The 19,369-nt window shown below is 37.3% G+C and overlaps 2 protein-coding genes across 3 annotated transcripts; one reads left to right on the forward strand and one right to left on the reverse strand.

Annotated features, from left to right (window-relative positions):
* Window positions 1–10,021: 10,021 nt before the first annotated feature.
* RB195_020640 (uncharacterized protein) lies at window positions 10,022–10,402 on the forward strand (the record flags this gene model as incomplete). Its single annotated transcript, XM_064189018.1, has 1 exon — window positions 10,022–10,402. The coding sequence occupies one exon, from the start codon at window positions 10,022–10,024 to the stop codon at window positions 10,400–10,402; it is 381 nt and encodes a 126-aa protein (XP_064044899.1).
* A 587-nt stretch (window positions 10,403–10,989) lies between these two features.
* Window positions 10,990–18,483, reverse strand: RB195_020641 (uncharacterized protein; the record flags this gene model as incomplete). Of its 2 annotated transcripts, XM_064189020.1 has the most annotated exons (11): window positions 10,990–11,119; window positions 11,197–11,296; window positions 11,383–11,615; window positions 12,830–12,979; window positions 14,651–14,799; window positions 14,891–14,998; window positions 15,130–15,281; window positions 15,485–15,632; window positions 16,772–16,926; window positions 17,270–17,423; window positions 18,358–18,483. In XM_064189020.1, the coding sequence occupies 11 exons, from the start codon at window positions 18,481–18,483 to the stop codon at window positions 10,990–10,992; spliced, it is 1,605 nt and encodes a 534-aa protein (XP_064044900.1). The 2 variants fall into 2 exon arrangements, with proteins under 2 accessions (XP_064044900.1, XP_064044901.1); XM_064189019.1 differs by lacking the exons at window positions 10,990–11,119; window positions 11,197–11,296 and having other exon boundaries at window positions 11,327–11,615.
* Between the last annotated feature and the right edge of the window lie 886 nt (window positions 18,484–19,369).

A 19,369-nucleotide genomic window follows, 5' to 3' on the forward strand; every position in this document is an offset into this window, starting at 1 on the left:
AACAATGGCATTTTCCTCTTAAGGAAATAAGGGAACTCTAGTGAGAATTGGGACCCCACCCGCATAGAAAAATTGAAATGAAAATATTCATAATTAGATATAACTGAAAGTCAAGAAATTTGTAGTTTACCAGCACCGCGTGAACTTCCGAAATTTCCACACTTAATTCTCGAATCAATTCTATCACCGCTATCGATTTTTTTTTGCTGAGATGATGTAATTTTTTCATTTTTTAAGTTTTAGGGGGCGTACATTGCACTCTTTGTTACCATATTTGATTTCCGTCCATCTATCGTTCCTCTTTTTCCATTTAAACGATTTTTTTTTGTCATGAAATGTACGTTTTAGGATTATGCCGTTGTATAAATTTCCAAAATAAAAGAATATCAATTCTATCACCGCTATCGATTTTTTTTTTGCTGAGATGATGTAAGTTTTTGTATATTTAATTCTATAAACATTATGGTGTTATACATACATATTGATTATTGATTTTGTTTTCGGCCTAAGAGATGGAGAAAGTTTTCTTGAATAAATTTTTAAAATTTTAGATATAATTAAACTTCTTTTTATAGCAAAAATTTTTACTTTTTATAGCAATTTTTTAAACAGTTTTTTACAGTTTTTTTTTACAGTAAAGGCACATTGAAATTTCAGCACTTCTACTTCCATACGTCTTGAAAGGTATTTTTTAATTTTAGGAAAAGCTTATTGCATAAGTTTCTAAAATTTCGACAAGAAATTAAGCACTACAAAGAACTACTAAAAATATTTCGCTGTAGTAATTTTGCTTTGATATATACATACACATGGCATAGTAATATTGATTTTTGATACAAATTTTTTTCGGTAATAATTTACCAAAACCGCTGTTGAAAGTTATCTTTGAGTAAATATTTCTTTCTGGAGGAAAAACTTACAAAAATATGTTAAATGGATGCTATAAAGATGGATGATGGCTATAAAAGAGGTGCAGATTTTCTAAGGATCACCTTTAAGACCATGGAAAACCGTATGTAACGGTGACCTAGGTACTTCAGATGAACTACGATGTCATTGAACGGCTGCTACAATCCATACAGCAATTCCGCTCACTTCAAATAGAGTGTCGGTACGCCAAAGTGAGCGAATAACGGCAAAGGATCTCCTCTGGATCTCATCTTCATCGCTAATCCTCCTCCCCCCTTTCGACGGATGATCAGGACATAACCAAGCATCCCTGGGGGAATCTTTTCACATGCCGCCGCCTTTTTTACCACACTTACCCCAGAAATTCCCCCATATTATCCTTCTATTGATTTACTACCGAAACTCTTACAGTAATACTTCCTAGTTTTGTTGTCACCGATGCACCTATAGTCGCAGAAGAATCGTATTCACAGACAAAAAAAGGTCCCGCACCAAAGAAGAATTTCCTCTGGGAAGATTTTGATGGAATTACTTATAGGTAACACTCTATCTTGAAGTTTTCTAACTTTCATACGAAAAGAAAAGGATCCTAAAAGACCTTCTTGGATTGAGAAGTTATTAGATTGTCCAATAAATTTCTTTCCACTGTCGTCAACGTCCTAGACCAAAAGAAACAATCCAATCTATCACATCGATCATAGAAGACGAATATTATTATCTGCTATTCTGCTGACTATATTATTGATTGGAATATCTTTGTTATTGAATGGGAAAAAAAGAAAGTATCAGAAAAGTCAGAAAGAAATTTATAGGATAATCCAACACATGAAAGGCACGAGCTGCGTAGCGTTAACAGTTGATCATCATTGATCTTAACCTATCGATAGATTGTGATCTCGTTCGTTACGCCGAATTTTTTCCTTGGTGTGTTATGTTTTGGTGTTTGTGTTTGGAATTGAAGTTTTTATTCATTTATTATTTATTATTATCATTTATTTATTTATATTTTTAATATTATTTTTATTTATTTATTATTATCATTATTTATTATTTTTATTTTTTTTTATAATTTAATTAATTTAATTTAACACACATATCGCACATACATAGGTGATCTAATATTTAATACTTTGAGATTTTTAGCAGTACGGTGCTCCCCGTTATGGCTACACTTAATATTCTAAACGTTTTTTTTCCAAAAGTATTAGTAAAAAGTATTTAAAAAAGTTTCACCTAAAAATTCCCTCACCAGTTTCAGTTTTTCCTACAAATATTTTCCTTCTTATTTAGTTTCCTGTAAATTTCCGACGAATTACATAACTCTGAGGGAAATAAAAGAAAATGACAGTTTTTTTTTTTCGCAAAAAAAAGAGGTTTCGCATGAAATATAGGATGAAACCCTGCCCCCTGTCTGAAGTAAGTGGAAACACGATGATCTGATGAGAGTGTATGCTGGATGGAAGAGTTTTTGTTAGCACTAATCAAAGATTAGGATCAGTGACACATCGATCATGGATCATCTATTGGTAGATCGTGGGATATATCAATAAATTCACGGAAAAAAATCTCCAGCCCAGCTAATAGTTAGTAAAGAATGCAGAAACGATTTAAAATCCTTATTTTATTCTTATTTTATTACCAACCACTTAAAAAATCAATGCTATCAAATATATCAAAATCAATGCTTCAAGATAAAGAGATGGAGACAAAAACTATTGAGAAAAAAGTCGATGAAATGATGATTGGAACAAAAGAAATGTTCGAAGATGAAATCCAGAACATAAATATTTTATATTCTGCCGCATTGCTGGAAAATATGCACGATCCGGACAGCCTGGTGCATTTGTGCATTACATTTGATAAAAGTTACACAATAAAAGAATATCTTTTATTATTGCTGCTACAGTTTGAACGAATGCGCTAAAACGAGAATATACATATACAGGAGAATAATTGTATGACGTCTTCGGAATAAAAATGAGCCTGATTTGTCAGCGTGGAAAAATTCATATCACGGTGTTGCCCATGTATTGCTTAATTTGATTTGACAACGAATTATTGTTATGGTTTCTGGATTGAAACGCTGTTCAGTCAATTATTTGTGGAGTAAAATCAACGGAATAAGGTAGTAATTGTTGTGAAATCCTTATCAATAAGTAAAAAAAATAGCAAATAAAGAATAAATGCAATAAATAAACATTGTAATCTTGGGATTATCTAAAGGTGGCGAAATTTGAAAATTTCTCTTTAGAAGTGGTGTTAAAATCCTTGAAAATAAATAAAAAAAAAACAAGCAGGAAATAAACAATAAACATAATAAATAAACATGGTATTCATTGGATTATTTAACAGTGGCAGCAGTGAAGATTTCTCTTTTGAAGTGGAGTCAAAATCCTGGAAAATAAATTTAAAAAAAACAAACGAAATAAACAACAAACATAATAAATAGACATAGTATTCATTGCATCATTTAACAGTGGCAGCAGTGAAAATTCTCTTTTGAAAAGGTGTTAAAATCTGCTGGTCGATCAAAAGCGAAAATCAATCGATGTTTAGAAAAAATTAATTCAAAATTAAAAACTTTTACACGGCCATTCGTATCCACTGATGGTGTTGTCTTGATTTTTTTGCTATCTTCTGTGGATCAGAACAGAGTTGTTTTATTTATTGTAAGTGTACATAGTATACAGTATATTTAGTGTATTTAGTGCAATGTCGGCCGTGGACACTGTAATTTCTAGGATTTCTTTCTCTTAAACAATGGAACGATTAAAACAAGGAAAGTCGCGTCAGCATGTGTATTTTGGTAACGATAAAGTAAAAAAAAAGAGAAGTTAAACAATAAAATATGTAGTTTATCGGCGAAAATTTCCTTTGAAATCCACAGAAAGTCCATCAAAGTCTTCTTCGTGATGATTTGCATTCGATTACTCAAACGGTGGTAACATAAGGGTTTCAATGAAAATATTCAGAAAAAAAAAACAGTGAACCTTCGGAAATATTCTAATGATCTTATTTGGTTCTAATTTTGAACGTGAATGCTGTGGAAACTGCAATTCAACAACAAATTGCATGCACACATTACAAGGACAGATAAACGTGCACATAAAGACTACAATGTCCTTGAACATCAGTTTTTATAGCCTATCATTGGTTGCAGATTTTTATCTTGTGAAGATAGCACGAATTTAAAGGCATTACGGCAATAATGTACTATCATGAAATGGCATAAACGTGATCATCGTACTGATAAAAATAAGGTTTCACGTCAGATCATCTTAACCGTTAGTTACTATTTAAAGGCATCACCTCAGGAATCTGAGATGGTACAGATTTCAGGTGGAGTATTCTTATAAGGGATAGTAGATTATGGAGAGGAAGGCGATACCGTCCATTTCTTCCTAATTCCCGTAGAAAACGACACGGAAGATGCGGTGCCGCGCAAGGCTGGCGCGCTTCAGGCGAACTACTTACAGAAAAAAGTGCGCCAGAATGCCCGAAGCCGTATCTTCCGGGCCGTTTTTTTTTGCGGCAATTAGGAAGAAATGGACGGAATCACACCCCTCTCCATGATCTGTTATCCCGTGTACAAATACTCCACCTGAAATCCGCACCGCCTCAGATTCGTGGTATGCTGCCTTTAAATGTTCTTATATAAACTCACCTATCGATTAAAGCAGTTTCACAAATTTTTCCATCGATTTCTTGTACAATTACTGACGTTGACGATGAGTAGTATAGCAATTGTTTTACACGAAAATATTTATTTTAGTTAGGAAAATTCTGGACAGCATGATACGGTGACACTAAATTAACGTTCCGATACAAAAACAACAGATATTTTGCGGTAACGGTTACATCATGGGACAATGGGACATGAAATAAGGAAGGATAGTGTACGAGGAGATAGAAGTTAGAAACGTTGTGAACAACACAGGAATACTTCAATACTTGTCCTGGAAATGTTTGCGCAATAGCCGGTTGGGGCGGGGGGGCCGGTGTTGTAAGAGTGGACGGGGTCATTCTACGCGAAATATGGCGTGCACTTGTAATGTCTGCTTAAATATGGACCAGTTGCTGTGTTTCCTCTACTTTTTTTTAAAATCTTTGGTATGTCTCTAAATCTTTCTTAAAATATACTTTAATACTTCTTTAAGTATACTTTACTTTAATACTTTCTTCGAATCTTCGAGATGTGCTCCTCGGAGAGCCTGCCATGAACCAGGTTACCAGTTACGACCTTCACCTGTAGTAGATTCAGACCAGTCCATCTTCATGTCCGTAAGTTTCTGTCGAAATGAGTCAAAATGGTGATTTGTAGAGAATTACTGCCGTAACTTCGCGACAGCGCGACATCGCCAATTTCGTTTTTGAAAAATAGTGAAATTATCAAACACTGCTTTCGTCACTTCTTTCAAAAAATTTCAACTGGCAAGAGAAAAACCTTTTTTTTTCATTAGGACCATGATTTTGTCTACCTCGTCAAATTGCTCATGAAAGACTCTCACCTTGATTTCCAGGCAATGCTGTAGGTTTGAGCAATATGGTATATATTACTTTGAATGAAATACTACAAGCAGTCGTAGTGTTTCCTTACGTTAATGTTGGTTGTCTTCCTAGCTTTTTCTTTAATTGTTTTCACTTTGGGTTGTAATTTCATTCTTTTCATTGTGTATAGATTGATCCATCTTCGATATGTATATCGTAATAGAGAATTAGTGTTATTCGTTAATTCATTTGAAATCTAACCACTCTAAGTTTTCTGGAAAAGGAAAAAAAGAGAATTCTGTTCACCTTTCCCCCTTCCAATCATTATGAAGTTGAGAAAGGAATGCTGAAAATTCAACGAAATCAGATTGCAAAGATAACGCTGATTGTGGAGAAAACAGTATTAAAAAAAGTTTCAGTTATCAATTTTGTTTCGTGGTTAATTTCTGTGCAAGTGCAAGGTACAGAACTTGACGATAAAGGCGCATCAAAGAGAAAATAAGACCTTCCACTTCTTCGTCAAAATCAGGAAGAACTACCACGAACGTGATAAGGCTTAGTTCGCTGAATTATTGCTTTTTTGACTTTTTTCCCCTGCAGTGACGTCTGCAGTCGATGGTTCATTCCGTAACTCTAGTTAAGTTGTATGGCGACCAATTTGTAGTTTCTAGCTTTCCAGCTGCAAAGATGACTCATTCAGACAAAGATGTTTAGAGGTCGATCGGCGGTTTCTTTGTATTAGCACATGTGCAGAACATTATCTGTAGTTTACTCTGCCGTCGTTGCACGGTATTAAAAGCCACGGGATGCTCGCTGTATCACGTTTAGTTCTTTTCTCTTCTTAGTGTAGTTTGTCTCTTCGTCACTCTCTTTGCATTGGTGTACGTAACTCGTATTGTTGACGTCGTTATTGTTATCATCGGTTTAAATACTCAAATTTGAAGGATTGCTGAATAATTTGCTATCTCGCGTGGCACAGCCAATCATCACACGTTAACTGCTGAATTCCATAACAAGCCGTGCATCGGCAGATTCGAACTGAGCTACCACCACTAAGGAACTGAAGACCAAGGAAGGACAAGCCGACTTAGGTTAGCACTAAGACAAATTGCAGTGGATATGTGCATGGTAACGCTTCTGCTTTCTGTATTTATTGCTCCTACTCATCTATAAGAAACTGAAGCAACTTCACTAACTCATTGTGAACGGTACATTGATCCGTGTAGTTAATACCAGGCGTTGTCTATTCCTGGTTATTATCAACTACCATCCATGATCGCAACATTAGGTGACATCTACAATCTCAATGGCAACTTACCTCAAAATCCGCAAAGGTTCGTAACTTGGCAAATTTAATTTAAGGGCACTAACGGACGCCCTAAAAAATTATGGTAGTCTGGGTGAATCTAGGATCTCCACCAATTTCACGGTAAAGATGTGCGGATTCAGTGCTTGTATATATCCGAACGGTACAAACTTCTCTGCTGAGAAGACGCAAGGACGAGGAGCAACGAATAATAGAGCAACTTCGATTTAAACGAGTCTGCATTCGCTTGGCCTCAACACTCCCAACGGAACACGAAGTGCAGAGAAAGATAAAACAATTCGTTCGGTTAATCCTGAACATCATGAGATCAAATAATCTGTCAAATGAGTGCGTAGAGTTGTTTGGACAACGACCGACACTTTTCGCGAAGAGGGAAGCTACCTTTCACAAATGCAAGGTACAGAACCTATAAATGTGGGTCCAATCCATCAAAGAGAAGATAATCAGGTGCAAGAACAAGAGATGAGGTACGAGGCGTATGTCACAGACATGACCACAGAGCATCAAATTAAAAGAGCAAAATCTGGTGCACTGTTGCTTGAGAATGCTTAGACAAAGAGCGTTCGAATAACAAACAATCTGTGAGAATTGCACTCTCGCAGATGGCACAGTTGCTGGACAAAGGGTATTCGAGCACAATCAGATTGGGAGAGCAACCTTGTGCCGAGATCAGACAAACAAGTTGGACCGTATATAAACAGTCCAACAGTGTTTATTGCTCAGAGCATCGTCGAGCATTCACCCAAGCATCTCTTATGTTCTTGCCTCCTTCCCATGTGTGTCTGCATTTTTACCTCGATTTCTGTTGTTTATGCATTATGCATTTGTGTTTATGCATTTGCTCGTTTTTTATTTGATGTGCTGGATATAACGTGCCTTAATCTGATATTCGCTGTACATTATATTGTGCGTGATCAATAAACGTTTAATTACCCAAGTTTGAGGCTAAAACACGTGGCATACTTCAAACAACTGAACCACCGTCAACTCATTTGCATCTATTTGATAAACATTACCACTGAACCACCGTTTTCTTTCTTGGGTATAAAATCCCAAATTATCCTGAGCCATCACAACTCACGCGCGCACCTTCCACTATTCGCGGTGGGAGTATGACGAACGAGATAGTGCTTAATTTGCTCAATTATTGCTTTTCGTGTCTTGTAACAATGTCTGTCTGCCGATGATTCATGATGTAACTTGAGCTAACGCTGTCTGATGGCCGAATTTGTAATTATTAGGCTCGCAGCTGCAAAAAATGATTCATTTGCACAAAGATTGTTACAGGCCAATCGAGTGTTTCTTTGTGTTAGCATGTGCAGGACATCATAACAGTCTATGTAATGTACAGACAAATAGCCGCAGAAAGTTCATTGTGCCACTTTTCTTGCTCTTCTTGTTGTTTATCCTTTTGCTCGCTCTCCTTTGCTTTCTATGTTTCACTTGTTACATGGTTTAATTACCCAAATATGAGGGAGTGCCGAATAAAGTTGTTAACTTGTATCCAGCGTGGCACATCGAACTTTGAGTGTCAACTGCCAATTTTATCAGTGTATATTCCTCATTCAGAACATACTCGTATTCGCGTCTACCAGCAATCCATTATCTCATTTTATGTGTTGCGTTATCTTCGTTGCTACTCTTTATTCATTTATGCATATTCACTTAAACGTTATATTACGTGTTAATGTTCGTTTGTACTTTATCTGTTTTTTTTTTCAATAAAGTTTAGTTACCCAAGTTTGAGTTTGAGCCATGCTTCGCAGCTGAAAAATCCACTGAACTACCGCTAAAATAGCGTACAGATTTTTAATACCCGTTCCCGAAACTCAAGGACTAAATTTTACAACCAGGAAAGTCGACGGTGCTTCACTTGTGCAAAATCGTTAATGATTTCACCGAGAAAGAGCTCGAATTTTTGGATGAGGTTCAAAGGACTATTGGAACAGAGTTCCATGAGGCGATACAACAGATCAGAAATGAATACCACCAGAACATCCATGTCGAAATCAAGGCCTTCACAGTGACTTATGGAAGATCCTGAAAACACTACTAAAGGGGAATTCATATGCTTTGGGTAAAAACTAACTTCGCAACTTTCCTAAAAGGCGTGGAGACCAGGCATCGAATCTGATGTCGACAACTCAAACGCGAGCAAACTCCACTGCCTGTGAGAGGCGGTGAGAAGCGACGACCAAATGGAACCGCCTGAAGGAGAAGTCAAAGAGACCCTACTGGATCTGAATAGTGATGATGTACAAAGTCGACTGGATGTGCTAGTGCCCCAAGCAGACGAACCCTCGAAAACTGGAGGATAGTGAGATGTGGACAATCACTAAAGAAAACGATAGTGATGAAATGCAAATATTAAGATCGAGATTGCCTAACCGCGAAATTCAGAGACGAAAGAGAAGGATAAAGGATAGAGGAATGAGGGATAAAGGATGGCAGAGGTACTACACTAAATTAAGAAAACACCACGGATGTGGAACCTAGTCTTCTTATCACGAAGGTGATAGACAGTAAAGACAGGATTACGGTAACTATACAGTGACTTCTGCTGCAAATATCTTTGAATAACACTCTTGAACACGTGTTAAGCGCGAGTACAAACTATCGCTTAGATGAAAGGCGCAGCTGCAACACCAGCTGCATGGTCTACTATATATATATATATATATATATATATATATATATATATATATATATATATATATAGTGACGCACATGGGCAGAAATCAGTTTGTTGGTGCCTCGCGCGGAGTCAAAGTTCCTTTGTCTCCGTCGTATTCCTCTGAAGTGCATCAGTGCATCGTTTAAACATTGTACATTATTTGCAGTACATCTTTGCTCATATACATTTGTACATTATTTGCAGTACATCTTTGTCTATATACCTTTGTGCATTATTTGCAGCATATCTCTATTCATATACATCGTGCATTATTTTATATTATGTCGTCACCTAATCACTTCTTCGTTGTTGTAACATTCGCTTCTTAAATTCGCATAGCCTTAGCCATGAGTCGTGTCTTATATTCGTAGCAATTGTTTAAAGTAAAGTTTAATTACCCAAGTTTGAGATACCGCGTGGCAAGCAAGCGTTCTACGTTGGACTACAACACACTTCTCCCCTTCCAGCAGTCTGCGTGACGGAGACTGCTTCCTGGGATGTGCTCTCTGCGACGTTAAGGTCTAACACTACAGTGATAGATGTCCGACATACAGGACGGTAAGAGAACGCCAGATGATGGTCAGATGTGCGCGCTGTCTTGACACACTCCACCGAGCTTCGGAATGCCGCAGAGCGGTAACACGTTGTGGGTGCTGTCGCAAGGAATGCATCATTCGACCACATGCCCGCTACCAGAGTCGAAGGATGCACTGGAAAGGGATAACTCAAATCTGCGAAAGGAACTGAAGGTGATTGAGGACGACTTCAATTCCTCAACGCAACACGCTGCGGATCGAGAGGATGCTCCAGCTCTTCGTCAAATTCACATAAACCTTCTGTTCCGACCTCGGAACACGACAACTGATAATTTAATGTTCGTTGCCATACTGTCCCCTCTTTGCAGACCATATGGCAAGGAGGCGTCGCGCTTGTTATTTGATGCGCTTGATGTAACGTGCCTTATTCTGATAGTCGCTGTACATTATATTGGGCGTGATCAATAAACGTTTAATTACCCAAGTTTGAGGCTAATTCACGTGGCATACTTCAAACAACTGAACCACCGTCAACTCATTTGCATCTATTTTGATAAACATTACCACTAAACCACCGTTTTCATTCTTGGGTATAAAATCCCAAATTATCATGAGCCATCACAACTCACGCGCACACCTTCCACTATTCGCGGTGTCATTACTATTTACTATTACTATTCAACTATTTATCACGAACGTGATAATGCTTAATTTGCTCAATTATTGCTTTTCGTGTCTTGTAACAATGTCTGTCTGCCGATGATTCATGATGTAACTTGAGGGGGAGCCGATGCCTGGCGGCCGATTTTGTAGTTCTTAGGTTCGCAGCTGCAAAAATGATTCATTTGGACAAAGATTTTTACAGACCAATCGAGTGTTTCTTTGTGTTAGCATGTGCAGGACATCATAATAGTCTACTACGCCCTCAATGTCAAAAATAGCCGCAGAAGGTTCGTGCCATTTTTCTTGCTCTGCTTGTTGTTTAACCTTTGCTCGCTCTCCTTTGCTTTCCATGTATCACTTGCCATTGTTATTGTTACTGTTACATGGTTTAACTACCCAAGTTTGAGGCAGTGCCGAAGAAAGTTGCTAAGTTGCATCCCGCGTAGCACATCGAACGAGACTGTCAACTGCCGAAGTCGAGCACAAGCATCCAATACAAGTAACCAACGCACTGGATGCTGACTGGATAACCAAGAAGAGAAAATTTTAGAATTATAAATACATTTCTTTTCTCATGTCCTTATAATCACTTTGCAAACCCATTGAAAGCGTTTGAGGACCCAAAACCGCTTGTCACAAAGGTAGTGGCGACATCAGAGCGGGATGCGCACAACAGTGGCGCGATCTGCATTCGAATTTCTTTACCAAGACTAATTAGAGTGAATTTATTCAGGAGGATTTTGTTTTTCCTCTCAATTCGGCGACAATTTCATGAATTTCTCTACCTTTTGTCTCAGGAAGGTAAAAGTACAGTATAAATATGCTTATGACTGATGGTATGGTATAGAGAATGAGAAAGGCGTAATTTCCAACTGCTCCATAGAGTGGTAGAATTGAAAATGTAAGAATGACAACAATAATAGTGTTCAAGGAGTAGCACGTAGATTGCGTGATGCTACGGTATTTCTGCGGCACCAATTCCGATGAGATGAACCATGATATCGGGCCTACGCCGCTGCTGAAATACAAAATTTTTTCTAATTGGATAATGATGGGCTGCCGATAGGTTTTACGTGGTAGTCGGTTCTTATCGCACGATGTTGAATCAATATTTCACGCAGAACAAATTTTACAATAGTTTCTACATGGCTAACATTTCTGATTCAACAATAGTAGATTAAAAGAATAAAAGGATAAAGTCACTGGCGCTTTAATCCACTTGATGCGCTCAATACTCCTTACTGAAATCCGTAATCTTTGAGGGTTTGGAACCCGTGTTGGCCTATACAATTACTTGCGGGGGCCAGTCGATGATCAAGCCAGTGTTTTTATCTTTCCAGCGAGGTCCGGCACCAATTTATCGACTCCAGAGGGACGAAAGGCTTGGTGAACCCTAGCGAGGATTCGAACCATCGACCGTATGGCTACAACGGACCTCTAACCGGCTGCGCCATACTCACCCCTAACAGTAAGTTGTAGCCTCTGATTCTACGAAGAAAATTTTCGAAAAAAAATTATTTCAATTTGTTTTTTATGGCACAGGGTGTTTTTTTTGTGGTTATGAGCTCCATTACTGTGATCTCATCTCAAGCTATATAGCAAAAGAGTAGTCAGCATAATTAGTCGAAGAATACACCTAAGCTGTCAATAAGGTTATGGCATCATCTTAAATACAGCTTGTTAATGCCGCCAAGAGGCGGACATAGCGCAGTCGGCAGGAGGTTCCGCTGTCTCCAAGATCGATCGGAGGTTCGAATCCGCCCTAGTGCAATGCAAGCGTTTCATCCCTCCGGAGTCGATGAATTGCTACCAGACCTGTTTGAAATGATAAAAACACTGACTTGAAACATCGGCCAGCCCCCGCAAGTCATTGTATAAGCCAGTTATACGTTCGTAAACCTCAAACGATTCTGAATTGAAGTAAACGTGGAGGTGCATCTCAAGCGGATTCACTAATGCCAGACAATTTAATGTTGACAACAAAAGTCTGAAAAGAAGTTCACCCAAACAATAAAAACTGTAGATATTTGCATGAAACAGATACTGAAGGTATTATTTTAATTAAAAATCCTCTTTTTCAGCTCGTAATCAGCGTTATTGAAAAAATCAAAATTGGATTGTTTACGAAGAGGCAAAACGACACATCTTTTTTTAATTTTAAGTCTCTATACTTGCTTTTCACGGAATTTGTCCCGACGTTAGCGGCATAATATGCTGTGTACCGCAACGTACCCATAAATAAACGCGTATAGAATAAGCAGCACGAGACATCCGTACTTGAACTGGTCCACCAATGAGCTGAGCTCAGCACATACCACGTACAACACAAGGACCATGTTATCGACTATTGTGAATGACAACAGGATGGTTCGGCGACCAAATCTGGAACGATTTCAAATCACAGGACGCTCCTTATTTCTTATTTCTTATGCCATATAATAGTGGGCTTATTCTATCACGTGAGTGTGGATGTGTGTATATATGTAGCGAAATTCCAGAAAGTAGTGAGACCGGTTCAATGGTGTCAAACGGGTGCGCCTACGCCAGAAAGCCATAAAATGGGATGGGTCCCATGGCGACAAATAGGTGCGCGGCTGCAGAACGTGATAAAATGGCGTGTGACGGGTCCCATGACGTCGAGTTAATGCGCCGGCGCCAATAACCTTTATAATGGGTCCCACGGCGTCGAATTGATATGCCGCGGTGCACTAGTAACACGCAATAACTCTAGGTGAATTTGTCAAGAAGTAAACGAAACGTTGTGAACCATTTTATGGCCGTAAAAGCTAGCATGTTGGGTTTAACACCTATGCACTCCACTGCACGTTTGCCTCATCGCACCTCGTCAGTTTGGTAATGCCCTTTCTCCAGAAATTGGGAACACCCATGCAAGCGGCTGCTTAAAGGAGTCACCCCACGAATCTGAGGTGGTACGGATTTCAGGTGGAGTATTCGTATATGGGATCGTAGATTATGGAGAGAAAGGTGATTCCGTCCATTTCTTCTTAATCTCCGTAAAAAATGGCCCGGAAGATGCGGCTTCGAGCGTTTCGGCGCGCTATTTTGTACAACGAGTTCGATTGGAGCGCGCCAGCCCTGTGCACGCGCCACATCTTCCGGGCCGTTTTTTACGGCAATTGGAAGAAATGGACGGGACCACTCTTATCTCCATAATCTACGGTCTCGTACACAAATACTCCACCTGAAATCCGTACCACCTTAGATTCGATGGGTGATGTCTTTAAATTGTAACTAACGGTTCAAATGATCTGACGTGAAACCTTATTTTTATAAGTACGATGATGACGTTTATGTCATTTCATGACAGCACATTATTTTGCGTTATTTTGAAGAAATTGAGGAAAAAGCTCAAACTTCGAATTATGTTCCCAAATTTTTACGGTGTCGATGGAATATGTATAGGTGTAAAATCAATTTTGTATACTCTGTAAATGTAGTGCTGATGCCTTTAGGAAGAGAAATATGAAATTATCTTTTCAATTCATCATTCCATGAATGCTTAAATTTCTAAAACAAAGGAACGGAAGAAGCGTCGTTAGAAAAAAAAATGCAATTTTAATTCAACATAATTAATAATTATTCATTTAATAATTGTTAATTATGTTAAATTAAATAATTATTTCTGGATAATTATTTCTGGAACAGCATGCAGCATATTCATAGCTTACAAAGTATGCTCAAAAGTGGAGCCTTCAATTCTTATTGTGGAGATCCTCTTCCTCAGTTTGGAAAAGATTTTGAGAAAAATTTTAAATGATAGCATCCTTTTTGGAAACGACCAAGTGAAGAAAATGATATTTTCCGACATTTCTGGTCATCCGGAAGAACGCCACATATCCGCATCACTTCAGAAGCTTTTCTGCCTGATAAACACTAATTCTAGCTTGCCCCAAACATCAAAAATGCATCCTCATCGTACTGGTGAATGCAAATGACGGCTCATTTATCCTAATAAGGAATGAAAGGCATTTGTAGCTTAATGAAATCTTATGGGCGGGGCCTGCGTCTTACAGAATCGAGCACAAGCCCTACCTCTCAATCCATGTAGATCCAGCTATGGTGCCGAGTACATAGCCAAGCGTCATTGCTGTACTACTCCATGATGCCACTGCTTCGTCAAGATCGATTTGCTCGAGAAAGTACGTGGACGATAATAACATTGACCACAGTGCTACAGTATTCTGAATGTGGAGCGTTGAATTCTAGCTTTTTTCGGATTTCTTGGGCTAGTATAGAGCATATTATTATATTTTACTATTTTTTATTTTTTACCTGTAAAGCGGAAATGCTGAGAATGACAGCTCTTCTGAGATGCGGCTCAGTAAAAATCTCTTTGATCGAACTCCATGATGCAACCGCTTGAGTTTCGTCTTCTGCTTCCTTCATATAAGTGAACGAAATAACGAATGAATGGACGAGTGAATGAATGAATGAATGAATGGATGAATAAATAAATAAATAAATAAATAAATAAATAAATAAATAAATAAATAAAATGATACGAAATGTACCATAACAATCTCCTTAAGCACCATATCCACATCAGAATCACTTCCATGATAGAACCGTACAGAACGTTCCGCAGCTGGTCGATTAGAACGAGCTATCAGGAGGAATTTAGGAGTTTCGGGAAGAAAGAACAATGCTACGAAGAAAAAAGTACCTGAAAGAGGGGACCACATCACTGGAATACAAGTAATTCATTGGTTTTTTAAAAGAAGTTCCTTCGAAGTGCGATTTTCGAAAAGAATGGGAAAAAAATAAAACTTGGAGATTAAAAAAAAAGAGTAAGAAGGATAAGATGCATAGCAAATGAAAAAAAACGTTTTTTGTGGTGAAAAATGTAATTTCTTTTCAAGAACTCACAAAATGGCACCGCAAAAGTCATTAACGCAACCAAATCGTCACCGAGAAGTTGTCTGGTGCCAAGCATCATCCCAAAAAGACACATAGATGAATAGGCGATCTCGCTGAGGAATGTCATCATGCCTCGTTTTGCTGTCGGTGAACATTCCTGTAAAGGAAGTATATTCAGTATTATTCTACACACCGTAGAAAGAAATTATTCACTCTTATTTTAGATACCGTAAATGCTTGAAAATAAACAACCTAAAGAGTGAAAATAAAATAAACAACAACTGAAAATAAATAAACAACAAATTATTCACTCTTATTCTAGATGCCGTAAATATTTGAAAATAAACCAGAAACTTTCATGGAAGAGAGCTAAAAAAATTGTACCTATCTTTCGCGTATTCTTATATTCTTTAACACAATAATAACAGTTTAATGTACTATAATTAATGGTAACGCTGGTTTAATATATAATAGTAATTTCCTTTCCTTTTTCCTATTCCTAACGTGTAGTCGATTTAATACATATAACTATGATATTCTTCTAACCTCTAGCTTCTTTTTTCAGATAAATTTGATGTTGCTTTATTTTTTTAAAATTTTTGTGGCTTTATTTGTTGAACTAACGATTTCACAAGGATTATTTATTTGTTTATTTATTTATTCCGCTCAATAGGGTGCCAAAAATAATGGCAAGGACAAACATAAACAAATAGGTAAATACGTAAAATTTCACGGATGTTTGCAGTTTCTCTCCGTTGATTTTATCAAGTACATTCCTGAACTATTAGGGTCCCACAGACCATTGCCGGTGAAGATAAATGATTTTGATCAGCGGTAACCCTTCATATAAATTATTATTATTATTATTATTATTATTATCGCCATTTTTACTATAATAATAATTATTATTATTACTAAAAATATAATGAAATAAGAAATATAAATAAAAGGTTTAAATATAAATTAGACTAAGCTCACAAGAATGGCAGTGGACTCAAGAAATTTATTATTATTTATTATTATTATTATTATTATTATTATTATTATCATTATTATTATTATTATTATTATTATTACTGTTATTATTAGCATCACTATTATTATCATTATTATTACCATTATTATTATTATCATTACTATTATCATTACTATCATTGCTATTATTATTTATTATTATTAATTAATATTATTACTATCATTACTATAACTATTATTATTATTACTACTTCATATTCATTTTAAACGATTATCCTTAGGTGAATTTCTTCATGGATGATTACCAAACCAAGGCTTCACCTGCAGATAAAGAATACACGACTGATAGGTGACCGCCTCGCACATCGAAGTCAAAAAACGTCCAATGATCAGAAGTTCTGGACGATAAAAACAGACAGCAAGAAGACGAAGCACGGCACCGACCAGTGCGATTCCACAACCGATCAGAAATCCAACTGCAAGGGCAAAAAAAAATTGACGAAAAATTCCTCGAACATAGTATTTTCCTCAGGTAAAATACTAAGCTAAAAACTAGGGCAAATTTCTTCCAGAAAAAAATCAGGCTGCTGGGTTATTTTCTCCAAAAATTACTACTTCAGGCTTGCCGATTTCTAACATTTTGTATTTTAATAATCTTTCACCCCGATTTGTGACAAGCGCACATTAATCCGTTCGTCTAATCTGTGATTGGTCACATTTCACAAACCACGCCCACAAGACTGATTCGATAGTAAACACTCATTTTGCAAAGTCATATTACATCAAAAAAATACTAGCAAAAAAAAAACAAGCACAAACCTTTTCTGCCGAATCTATCGTTCAACAGCGGGCTAAACCAGATCCCAATGAAAAATCCCACGAACCATATGTTAAGGATCAAATTCCAAAGCATACTGTAGCCGGTTTCCGTCATTGTTTTGTCCATTTTCTCGAAGGATTCATTTAAAAACACCTTAACAATAATTATAATAGTTAGAGAGTTACTCTGGATAAAATTTCAGATTTTTTTTCCAGCAGTGCTTCTCCGGAGGATTCCATGTTTTGTATTAGTGTGCTGAGGTACTCCCGAAAAAAAAATGTTCTTTACGTGCGTATTTTTATGTTGCCTTAAGGGAAATATAATACTCCACTAAAATATCGACAACTGCTGACATCGTACTGGCAAATTTTTAAGAACAAGAGCAAAATTGAGGGGAAAAAGATATAGCAAAACACAGTACTTTTTCCTTTCCTCTACTGCCCCTTTTCAGGATGAAATGATAAGTTCAAGACGACTATCGTTTCCATTTATTTCTATTTCCCTAAAGACCCGGAAAATTCGCAACATTTGATCGTAAAAGAACTACCACAGGTCCTTGCATATCTTTTTTCCCCGCTTTCGATTTTTTTTATTCTGGGTCTCGCAAAGTGCTTGTTCTGGGAGTACCTGAAGGGTAACCAGACAACCGACACACACCAGTCTCGGAACTCCAGAAACTGACCGGTGCTGCACGGGAAAAAAACCCCAATACACCTAGAAGTTGCTCAGCTGCATGAGATGCACGAGGTCTCACATGGCAAAGGGAGCGCGGGTAAATTTCTGGAGTGGACCTGGGTTGGACGACTGTGAACCATCCTCTCTATGCCCCGAACGTTCTCCAATCCGATTATCACTTGCTGCCGGCTCTGAAGCAGCATCTGCGCTAGAAAAAAGCTCTCAACAGTCCTCGATGACCTCAAAAACGTACTCAACGACTTTTTATCGTCCCAGTTACATTGTTGATCCCCGAACTGTACTAATAAAATTTTTAAAGAAATGGATTTTTTTTCAAAAGTGAGAAAAAGCTATGCAAAGACCCCGAGATTAATATTGTACGGCTGAAAGAGCGAAAAAAATTAAAACCGACCTTGAATTGTTCCACTGGGGTGTTCAAATAAGTGGTCGAAAATCCATATTCAAAATTTGATGCAAAAGCAAGCAATGAGAATATGAAAACTTGTCGTAGTCGATTCAGATACGTTCTAACACCCATTCGTCCAACAGATTTTTACTCGCCTGAGCCTGGATTTATAGTCTATGATTTTATCGCGTATATATCAATAGATTGATCCGTGATCAGGAACATGATCCCTCGAATCTCAAGGATTTTATGTGCCATATACATTGACGATCGACTTGTATTATAATGTTATATTTACTAACAGAGAAATTGGATGTATTAATAGAGTGAATTATTTTTCGAATACTCGAATATTCAGAATTTTTCGAATATTCGAACTCAAAATGGTAGAGATTGAATGGACCTACATAGTCATTTAATTCGATTTAACCATTTAATTTGGTTGATCTATGTGATCCTCCAAGCTCATCTGATCTATACCCTCATCCATAATTCCCTGTGCAGAGATTCGAACACAGAGAATTTTGTGATACGCTGCCTTAAATTTTACATATTTTTCATTATTGTAACATAGTAATTCTACAAGATCACTTTGTAAAAAATTAGAAAATTGTTAAATATTACTTCTTATACGTATACGAATACTTAGACGTCGCCTTTGGACATCTTAACCTTTTTACGCCTAGACGAACATATATTAAATAAAATGTTTAATATTCTAAAAAAAAATCTTCCGGAAATGGCTTCGTAAACTACAAAAAAAAATGAATCTGCCTTGTCAGTGCTTGCGACCGTTGCCCGTTCCATTGTACATCCTAATGAAGTGAACTCCTTCCTCAACCCTCTCTCCGCTCCTCTCCCAACTATCTATCAGCAAAATTCAATGCATTGCACTTTTTTCGCTGTTTTCTAGACTCCTCTTCTTTTCGATCGATAAATTATGGCAACTGTACCTCAGTAAGGAATTGTTTGTATAAAGAATTATTCTAAATCAAAGTTCAAAGCTAAAGCTTAGAAT

The sequence above is a fragment of the Necator americanus genome, chromosome II (genome assembly GCF_031761385.1).
Source record: "Necator americanus strain Aroian chromosome II, whole genome shotgun sequence".
In the NCBI taxonomy this organism is placed as follows: domain Eukaryota; kingdom Metazoa; phylum Nematoda; class Chromadorea; order Rhabditida; family Ancylostomatidae; genus Necator; species Necator americanus.